At 32.1% G+C, this 11,565-nt stretch overlaps 1 protein-coding gene across 1 annotated transcript; it reads left to right on the forward strand.

Annotated features, from left to right (window-relative positions):
- Positions 1–7,097: 7,097 nt before the first annotated feature.
- Positions 7,098–11,166, forward strand: LOC139492624 (C4b-binding protein beta chain-like). Its single transcript, XM_071280775.1, has 3 exons — positions 7,098–7,293; positions 8,722–8,901; positions 10,389–11,166. The coding sequence occupies exons 1-3, from the start codon at positions 7,098–7,100 to the stop codon at positions 10,634–10,636; spliced, it is 624 nt and encodes a 207-aa protein (XP_071136876.1). The 3' UTR covers positions 10,637–11,166.
- Positions 11,167–11,565: the final 399 nt, after the last annotated feature.

Consider the following 11,565-nt stretch of genomic DNA (forward strand, 5'->3'; position numbering starts at 1 on the left):
AATCAGATTCCTGGCTTAGAACGAATATATTAGTATTTATCGTTGAAAATTGAATAAGAATGTGTAGTTTTATGTTAAAAGACTTACGTACGAACGGACGGACGAACAAGGGTAAAACTGAATTGCCCATCTGTTTTCAAGCCAATAACAGGATTGTTGAACAAATGTCGATGTAAATCATGAAATTAAGACAAGATTCAACGCGTCACACTATTAACCAACAATCGTACAAACAAATAATATATTATTGTCAAGGATAAGCAATCTTTTTCAAATTCGTTCTAAAGTTTTATTTTTGTTCTATCAGAATATATTTATTTTTCAGGAGCCGTGTTTATGGCATCCACACCTGGCATGTATACCAGTTTATCGGGAGTACTTTATGGCTATGATGATAGTAAAATTCGATTGTGGGTTCCTTCTTGCTATGTTGGCACGACAACAGGTAAGATAATAATTGGGATCATTCGGCAATCCTCGGTAGAATCTGCTGCTCTCCTTCTATCTATTAGATGAGGGTACGGAATCGGCCGAGTTGAGACGAATGTAATTGGGATGTTTAATTAAACAAACATGAATAATAAACATGGTGTACGTTTAAATGTTTGATAGAGTTGATAATTGTAAAACAACAATTGAACGCCAAAATGCGTGAAAGGCCTTTCGAGGAAGTCGTATTTCCACTCTAATGGGGATTTTGAACTTTTGTAACGATTTGTGATAAATATGCTTAAATAAAATTGAGAATGGAAATGAGGAATGTGTCATAGAGACATCAACCCGACCATAGAACAGACAACAGCAGAAGGTCACCAACAGATCTTCAATTAATGCACCGAGAAATTCCCGCGCCAGGAGGAGTCCGTCAGCTGGCCCCTAAACAAATATATTTATTAGTTCAGTGATAATGAACGTCATACTTAACTCCAAATTGTACACAAGAAACTAAAATTAAAAATAATACAAGACTAACAAAGGCCAGAGGCTCCTGACTTGGGACAGGCGCAAAAATGCGGCGGGGTTAAACATGTTTATGAGATCTCAACCCTCCCCTATACCTGTAGCCAATGTAGAAAAGTAAACGCATAACAATACGCACATTAAAATTCAGATCAAGAGAAGTCCGAGTCTGATGTAAGAATGAATGAATGAAAGTTTATCAAGACGAATTAAACCGAAATTAAAAGATACAATAGATGATCCTATCTATGATTATCATTAACATCAAGGTGTACTCCATAATGGTCATATAAACTCATAAAAGATATCAGTCTTATCATTTTGTTCGTCAAATTGATGAATAAATGTAATGGTTCTAATTTAATCTGTACGTAATTTTGAATGATAATTTGGGTTATTTAAATCTACACAATATTCCTTTCTTTGCCCAATAAAAATATCACTCCAAATCGTACAAATAGCCACCAGGCAAAACCAACTCGGTGAATACAAAAACATGTTAATATATGTTAATAACAGTTGATGAGACCTGTTTCATCCATAACCAACATGCCTGGCTTATTAAGTTTCAAGATCATACTTTTGTATAACTAAATAAATGTTTGGACAAAAGCTACATATCAGATTACAACTTTCGAAGGTTAACTCATGTTTATGGTAGGGATGTCGTCTTTTAGTATGCTGGTGTACCTTTTTTTAATGTAAATTTCATTATTTTTGTTTCAAACAGGTGGCGGAGTTTTTTCAGCGACTGATGGATACAAACTTGGATATTTTAAATCTGGCGATGTTAAAATCCTAGCATGGAATATTCAGTGTTCACAGCAGGTTTTTTACAAAGCATTTGAAGTAGGAAATATTGATCATGACGATAAGATCAACTTTCCGTGTTTATATGATTGGACAAATTTCCTGGTGTCGGTGCAGGTATTCTTGCAAATGTGACTTTAGTGTATGAATCAAAAGGGATGTAGGGATGGGGTAAATCAGACAAAATTCGGTCAATCTCTTTCTTTAGCATTCGTTTTATATCTTTTCCCGAAAAAGACCTAGTCTCGAAATTTGTAAATGTTTAATTTGTCAAATTTCTTTTTTTAAAATGCACCAAGACAGCAAAAGTTAATTAAGAATAATTTCATCATGTTGGAAATCAATTTGATTTCATAACGTTTTAAAATTTGTAGTTTTCATATTTTGCTTTTTAATATTTCATTCTTGTATGGTAATCAATGAGACAAATAACAAGGGACTAGGATGCCAAATACAACTAAACACTAATCGGCCATTAGCAATAAGCAAGACCAATCATTTAGGATGTTATTTTAATCAACATTCCTGATATAAGCTTAAGGGCATACGATACAGTTACAGGGGAGGTAATGACGTTGCTAACGTAAAATGTTATTTTCGCGACGTCAAACAGTGACATATCGGGAAACGATGCACTTTTCGACTGATTTATATCATTCAAACTGATTTGAATTGAAAACGAGTGCATGGACACCTATTTTGTAAAACGACATTTTTTTTCATTTCGCAGGGAGATTATTCACACCAAGTTTTATAAAACTGTAAATAGTTGATTTTTTTAATTTTATAGTATACAGCAAAAAATGACGGGTTTTTTCTCAATTCATGACCATTTGATAAAAATGAGTTATTTCTGAATAAAAAATACATATTTTTTTAGGATACTTATAAAATACAAAAACTACAAATTATTTAACAAAAACAATTTGTGTTTATCTTTTAAAACAAAAAGGTTATGTCTTTCTTTCGAAAGGTAAAATACGGCCACATTTCCGAATTTTGAGCAAATATACAAAATTTCGACCTCATTTAACTCAAAAAGTAGCACATGAAGATATATTTTTTATTACATATTTGATTTAATCAGGAAAAATAGCCTATATGGAAAATTTCATCAAACTTTAAATACGGGATTAAAACTGTATCATATACCCTTAACAGAAGAAGGCTAAAGTTTAAGCGTTTTCGGCAATCATGATAGAGACTCGAAATTAATACATGACAGCATTTTACGTCCTTAAATTGATTATATGGCTAAAACAAGGGATACATATTTTTTTTATTATAAGACCACAAATTTGAACATATAAATGTAGTGTGCTAAAATTCAGACGAAGCATCATGTCGCTTCTACAACCATGATGTTTTGGCGATTGTTAAATTTACGTGTGTATATTATATGCGTCTATGATTCATTCGGATCTCATGATAAGGAATGTGCATGAGATTTGTCGCAGTTATATTTAGAGACAAAATCGATATTACTAGACCTAGTTAAAACATGGTCTACGATGCACGTAATAAGTAAGAACAATAAAAAAAAAAGTAAACGATACTGTAAGTAACAACATTTTCAAAACTGTATCTCTATAAAAACCAAAATATTGTTGACTAATTTAAAGTATGCAACTTTACACATTTCATGTGTTATGTATTATATAGCTGTATGTTTTTCTTTTTTTCATTTAAAAAATAAGAAAGTACATATGAACCACAGGTTATTCCAATAATTCGGAACCTCATACATTTTTTTGGTTTAAAGTGTCCTTTGATATCGGCACAAATCTAACTATCAAACTTAAGTGAGACTGGTACATAATAATTTAAAGGATAGCTATTTTTTTATTATAGCAAAGGCCAATCGAATATTTTTGAGAAAATGTAGTGTACATTTTGTTTTCAGATCACTGTCTATAAGACACAGACAGTCATGTGGTATTGCTTTTATAGCTGACTATGCGGTATGGGCTTTGCTCATTGTTGAATGCCGTACGGTGACCTATAGTTGTTAATTTCTTTGTCATTTTGGTCTCTTGTGGACAGTTGTCTCATTGGCAATCATACCACATCTTCTTTTTTATATTTTCGTTCAAATAAGAAAATAGAAACTATGAGCATATTAGTATTTAAATTATTGTCGAAACCCTACTTGGATTGTATGACGATTTTACTTTCAGCTAATTTTTATTCACCCTTATCTAAATCCATACGATTAAATGCAGTTGGTTCGGATTCGAACATATTATCAATTCTTCTTTTAACTAGTATAAAGTACCCGATGAAAGTAGTCCCAATGGCGGGATGGTTTTCAAAGCTGCCGGTACAACTCAAGCAAATGATCGTTCCAAGTATGGAGGAGTGATCTATGCTTACACTGAAAATGAGGTTTTGTTGTGGCGTCCAACTAACGGACCTGTAGTTTATATCGGTGACAGATGGGGGAATGGAATTTCAAACCAAATCGCTAATACAGCTCATGTCATCATAAGGGTATACCATCTCCGTGAAGCAGGTATTTACGATTTATATAATTGAGAATTAAACTAAATATACGTTGAAAAAATACATATTTCAAACGAAAACATCAAATAACTATGTGAAAGATCTGTACATTCGTGAAATAGGTACAAAATCAAATTTGATCATTTTTACATCATATTATACCCACTTGAATCAAATAACTTAAATATATATTGAAAGATGTGGTGTGAGTGCCAATGAGACAACTCTCCATCCAAATAATAATTCATAAAAGTAAACCATTAAAGGTTAATTTTACGGCCTTCTACTTATTTTTTTTTTCATAATTTTTATACTTATTTTTTTAAATAGAAAAAACAAAACACTGAAATAAGCAAAGGGTGTCTGGATGTCGTCTAGTATACTTCTCTTACTCTTTCATACTTAATGCATTTACATAATGATCCGTCTAATTATTTCATTTTATTTTCAACTCTTTGCTTTCATTGGGATACTATATTTTCATAAAATTTAGTTTTCTCGATATCGTCTGATAAATCAATTATTTTTTTTATTATTATTTTCATGTCAACATTTTCCTCATTTCATCGGTAGGGATAGTTATTCTCATGCCAATTTTGATGTCATTTATATTAAAAGAATAGCTCATCCAATCCCAAGAATATCAACTGATTGGTCCCTACACAGGTTAACACTGTCTTATTCGGTGTGTCGATATTTATTTTAGTTTATGTGAAAATAGCTCGTTATTTGTCAGACATTAAGAAAATATTCCTGATTTGAATTATGTAAAATCGATTAAATTCTGCATAAATCTGAATCAAAACTCTAGGAAAGCACATTTCGAATTACCTTTAAAAAGTTTGTTTCGTTGTATTGAGAAAGATTTAGCGACATCATAATTTATAATGTGGGTTGTTGATAAACCAAGTCAGTTGGCGTTACATATCAAATCTTAACAAGTTTGAATTAACCAACGAATAGTCATATCTCAGCTATGTTGCAATTGATAATATGATTAAAAGAGAATTTTCAAAAATCGTTTAAATGAAGGAAACATATTTTTCATGCGTATATTATGCGTATGCATTGTCATTTTTAGGAGTTATTTATCTTTTAACTAGATTTGCGAATCATTATGTTCAGAAAAAGCGTAAACGACAACTATTGTGTGATAGGTAGCTAAATAGCTTGTAAGGAATTAAAGTAATAAAGTCATATATATTGTATTTGAGGTTTGTCTCTAAAAATCGTAAATTACAAATATATTTATATCGACTAACTATATCAAAATATTATATGAGATCTTTCTTAATGTGTTGAAGAATGTCCATACCCAGAAACAATCGGAAATGCAACTTTTAACGTTACTGGTGTGATGTATGGAGATCAAACTGTATATACGTGTATATCCGGGCACTCCAATGTTGGCGGAGATATATCGAGGATTTGTGAACGCAACCGAAAATGGAGTGGAATTGTTCCAGCATGTATAGGCAAGTCCGTATATTCTTTACGACAGACAACTATTTAAGAATTCTGTCGGTATTTTACTACGTGGTGACATTAACCAAACCAATTTACTTCACCAGATGCCCATTTCGACAATATTTGTCTCTTCAGTGATGGCCATGCGCAAGGGCAAAATATTTGAAAATCCCCAATAAATTATACGAAGGGCATAGATATTCAATGTTAATGTTTAATACTTGTTAAACGAAAATATTTAACTTGTGAATGTAACATTCATGTATCATATATTTAGTAGTAAATAGAGTAGTTTTGAATATTTGCTAAATATACTGCTGTCTAATCCGTATCGCTCAACTTTGATGGGCACCCTTTATCACACCTTTATATTACATGTCTACCGATTATCACGCCCCTTTATCGCACCCCTACTCAGATTTCTCATTTCTACTAAAGTCTATGTTAAAATTTATACAAGCTTTTCATCAGTGAAACATTTTTCTTCAATGTGTCCAGAATGAAACGGTCATTAAGACGTGACGTCATTGTTAGGCATGTGACGTCACAAACGTCGAGCTTTGAAAGTGTCTGGCACACGAAATGCAACGGCAGTAAGAGGGTTAAGTTTTAAATTTTGATATTTGAAAAGAGCACGTTTTACTCACTAGTCTCAAGGCAGTCTCTTGATTGGTACAGTATACTTGTTATTAAATCGTTGGTTTATTGTTACTATTTTGTTTTATTAAGGCTATTATTGAGAATGAACATACTAGTCCCTAAAGGAGGATAAAAAGAACTCAATAAAATACCATACAAAACACAAACAAACAACAACAACAAAAATACAATAAACAAAATTCTATAGACAACAGGACGCACATTGTAAGGTAACACAGGTGCTTGGTATGAACTATCAAGCTTTACTTATATATGGTGAAGCTTTTAAAACTTTTAAAAAGGCAAAAATAAATCTGAAGGTAACCCAGGTGCATTTGATCAGTAAGCGGTTCCTATATATTATCCTGCTCATATATATGAAAACATGGCAAAATCTGTATCACAACCCGTATAAAGGTCCTCGGACTGTTATTGGTATCTCGGGATGATACGACATGTGATACGGATATTGCCATGTATAATTTTCTATGTTATATATTAGAGGATTATAAGAAAACGACGCAACATTGTTAACCATATATAGCATACGTGTTGATAACCTTTAAACGATATGTAATTTGAGATTCATTGAAGAACCATTTGAATCGAATTCACTTTTAAAGAAAAATGTTCACATCAACTTGCCTGACAGGTCTAGTTCCCATTCCAAAATAAGTGTTCATATCATTATGTACCTCTATTCTATATTTAATTCGTCAATGATATTCTTTACAGAATTGTCCACATGTCCATACCCAGAAACAGTTGGAAATGCTACTTTTAACGTTTCCGGTTTGAGGTATGGAGACAGTACTGTATATACATGTAACTCCGGGTACTCCCATGGTGGCGGGGATTTGACGAGGGTCTGTAGACAAGACAGCCAATGGAGTGGAATTGTTCCAGCTTGTATAGGTATGTATATATGAACATGTTTTATGTTAAATACATAAAAAAAATATGGTATGATTGCAAATGAGACAGCTCTCCACAAGAGACCAAATGACACAGAAATTAACAACTATGGGTCACCGTACGGCCTTCATATTCATGAAAATGTTTAAAAGAGTGGCGAAAGATACCAGAGGAACATTCAAACTCATAGATAAAAATAAACTGACAAAGCAATGTCAAAAAAGAAAAGACAAACAGACAAATATTAGCACACAAAACACATCACAGAAAACGAAAGAATACGCAACACGTACGAACCCTACTAATGCGTTAGTTAACATCCTTGAAAAGGGAACAAGGTTGCAGTTACGGCATATGGACCTTATCCGATATCATCTGTGAAACGGATATTCCATAACTGTTACGATCAACCTACTCGTCATGGCGTTAGTAAAATTTAAAAAAGGATGATTTCAACTTCACTATTTGGAACTTAATTTCAGAGCTTCCTTGTGAGCAGCAACCCTCTGGCAAGGAAATCCTTTTTGTAACATTTTTTTTAATTTTGTGGGCATAACATAAAGAGCATGATTTTTTTTATTCGTTATCATTAACAACCAAAGAGAAATAGAATATTAATTGAATGTAGCATTTCTTCATTTAAGAAAACTATAAACAACTGTCAAGTTGGAGGTTAAGGAAGCTTAAAGAAATTTGAGAGTTGTTTTCTACACGTGTCGTGGGTTGATAATATTTAATTATAACAGTAGTATTACTCGATTTATTTCAAATGACCGGGCGGAGTTAAACCAGTCCATCTATAGATAAGTGTTTTAGGATAAACTCACCAATGAAGTTTCCACTAATTTTTTTTTATAAATTCCTTTAATGACACTGATAGGTGATCAGAAATCAGTAATAGTTATAACGGCAATAATCCTTATCACACACATCTTCAAATAGACTGCCCTTATGCAAATTAAAATGTAAGCTCCGCCCGATCATTTGAAATAACATTAATTGGTAATAATGGACTACCTCCTTTTGAATTAACTTTCGGATTCGGTATGTTTGTTAATTCTTTTTAACATACGTATATCGTATATCATATATAATTAATAACAACGGCATATAAAATCGACAATCCAACTCTTTTAGTCATTAGAATCTTTTGGGATTCGGTATGTTTGCTATTTTTTTTAAACATACGTATATCGTATATGATATTTCGTAACGGCATATATAATCGGCGCTCCGACTCTTTTAGTTATTCGAATCTTTTTCTTATGGCCAGTCGGACAAAATATATATGATAAGTCACTCTAAATATGTAAAGTAGCGACGTAGCTTTGTTAATTACTAACAATTCATTATATAAGTCACAAATGTTGCATTGTTCTAATCATTCAATTGTTAATTGCAATTTCATTTTCCTTTTTTGTTTTAAAGATAATTCAGAATGTCTATACCCAGAAACAGTTGGAAATGCTACTTTTAACGTTTCTGGTTTGAGGTATGGTGATAGTATAGTATATACTTGCAAATCTGGGTATTCCCATGGTAGCGGGGATTTGACTAGGATATGTTGTAGGAACGGCCAATGGAGTGGAATTGTTCCCACTTGTAAAGGTAAAGCTTAAGATAAATACGAGTTTTAATGGATTTATATTGTAACTATACGTGCATTACATAATGATCATAGGTTTTCATTTAATGTTCTTTCAACTTTTAAATGAAATGTAATATTTATGTAAAATCTACGAAACTTCATGGATAGAGACTCGGCATTACCAGCATTACCTTATACACGTAAATCGTACGCATGCGATAGCATATCGAGGAAAATGTAATCGAAGTTCCTAATCTTGTCCATTCTTCTCTTAACCAAAAGAAAGTATTCGTTACCTCGTGTTAATGTGTGTACTAACATGAGCAACACGACGGGTGACACATGTGGAGCAGGATCTGCCACAACCTAGAGCACCTGAGATCATCCCTATATTTTGGGTGGTTTGTGTTGCTCAGTCTAATTTTCTTTGATGTGTTTTGCGTATAGCTGTTTGTCTGTTGTTCTTGTTCCTTTTTATCCATGGCGTGGTCAGTTAATGTTTTACTTATAAATTTGCCGAAGTTCCTTTGGTGTTTTCGCCTCTCTTTGATTTTGCATGAATATAATACGTACATAACATCAGCATATTTCTATCATAATAAGCTTTAAACATAATTACACAAATTTCATAAGTATTAATTGAAATATGCTTAAAAATGATTTTTAAACATCTTTTCCCGGAACTAAAATAGAAGCTAAAATACAACATTATTACCAGACAGTTTTGGACTTCTTCATTTTGCCATTTGAAACGTTAATTTAACTCAATATATATATATGGTAAGAAAGTCAATATTCATTACATATCAATTAAGTAGACATCTCAAGGTGATTATTAGCATGGGTTGGAACGTTTCTCAAAATGTGTATACCTTTTTCGTGATAACTTTATTATAATGTGTGCTATTTATGAGCTACCATTCACGTTTTCTTCATATATGGATTCTATATTCGTATAAGTTTTATCTAAACACTATACATGTGTTTCATAACTGAAAGGAACTTAGTTTTACCTGAGACTACTGTTATATAGCAGTCTCCTGAGACTACTGTTATATAGTAGTCTCGTGTTTTACTGTGCTTGCTGGTGGGTGGTTGTTTAAACTACATTGGATAGAGGCATAGAGATGTTTAACCCTACCCCATTTCTGCGCTGGTCCAAAGTCAGGAGCCTCTGGGTTTTTTTTAGTCTTGTATATTTTATTTTATTTGAGTGCATTTATGTGTTTTGGAATTCAGTTAGACGTCCATGTTCACTGAACTAGTATACATTTGTGTTTAGGGGCCAGTTAAAACCCAGCTCCGGGTTTGAAATTTTTCTCGCTGTGTTGAAGATCCATTGGTTGCCTTCGGCTGTTTGTTTGCTCTTTGGTAGGGTTGTTTTCTCTCTGACAAATTCCCCAGTTTCATTCTGAATTATATGTTATAAAGTTGAAATTACAATGATGTTGTCGTGCAATTATTGCATGTTTTATATTATTGCTATATTATTTCATTCAACTTTTAGAATCGAAACAACAAACAAAGGGAAGTAACGAAGATATTGAAGAAGTATTAAACAACATTCGAGTCCAAAGGAAGGACACATCAGCATACAGAAGATCTTTGATAAGTGTGAAAGACGAGAGGCTATCTTCCAAAGTAATAGGAATTACTGGTGTAATTATTTTTACTATATTGATAGGAATAATTGTTGTACCGGATCTGATGACGTTGTTTAAACACCTATGCTGTTCCAGAAGTACCAACAAATGAAAAGGCTCGCTGTAATGATATTAAACAAGATTGACAAAAAACAGCCAATGTTAAATAAAGTCATTGTTTATTTGTTGATGGTTGGTTCGGTCTGCTGTATGGTCAAATAGTTTTGCTGCTATTGCCGAAATAATTTATTGAACTAAAAAAAAATCGTCTAAAGTTTACTTTGAAAATTTTATAAAAAAGTTTTATTTTTATTATGTTAATTTTGGGGAACAAACCACAACAGGCACAAGTAGATGGGAAAATATGAAAGGACGTAAAAGGCTATGCAATCAAGTCCATTACAAGTAACAATGTAAATACTTTGAAAAATAAACACATTGTGTGTGTCGATTAATACAATTTTATATACATGTATTACTAGAAACTGCAAAATATAAATAAGCATTGGTCAAACTTAGTACTCTTGTCAAGCTTATCATAACAGTATCTGAGAACAAATTGGGTTAGTTATATTTTGTGTAACCGTTATTTTTTCTGGAAAAAAAATGTACATATTATGAGGGTTTTTTTCTTCTTTTTTTTTTTTTGTTTGTGCTTGCAGGATGTTTTTGTTTTGTTGTATATTAAAAGACTTTTTTTTATCTATTGTACTTTATTAGTAGTTATGTTAACGGTGGTATTTTATCACGGAAAAACTTCATAAAACATCTTTAGTATCATTATTGTAGTTTCGAGTTACTTTATTAATCTAATTTCATGTTCAAAAGATCTATTTTCATGTGTACTGTTCAAATATGTACAGATTACATTTTTTTTTATATTTTTGATGCCACAGTTCTTATAGTTTTAAGTTCCAAAATACGGAATAATAACGCTTAATGGGATTATTATAATATGACATAAATAATATATTGCTACTTTTGTAATAAACAGGGTGGTCTACGAACTGCCATTAAATCAACCATTTTCTAAATACAAAA

Source organism: Mytilus edulis, chromosome 10, assembly GCF_963676685.1.
Source record: "Mytilus edulis chromosome 10, xbMytEdul2.2, whole genome shotgun sequence".
Taxonomy (NCBI): Eukaryota; Metazoa; Mollusca; class Bivalvia; order Mytilida; family Mytilidae; genus Mytilus; species Mytilus edulis.

Bases quoted from the DNA above. Each gene is read 5' to 3' on its own strand.
- LOC139492624 (XM_071280775.1), top strand. From the start codon at position 7,098: ATGATATTCTTTACAGAATTGTCCACATGTCCATACCCAGAAACAGTT. The intron at 7,294-8,721 runs GTATGTATATAT...TTTGTTTTAAAG, and splicing joins AATTGTTCCAGCTTGTATAG to ATAATTCAGAATGTCTATAC. The intron at 8,902-10,388 runs GTAAAGCTTAAG...TTCAACTTTTAG, and splicing joins AATTGTTCCCACTTGTAAAG to AATCGAAACAACAAACAAAG.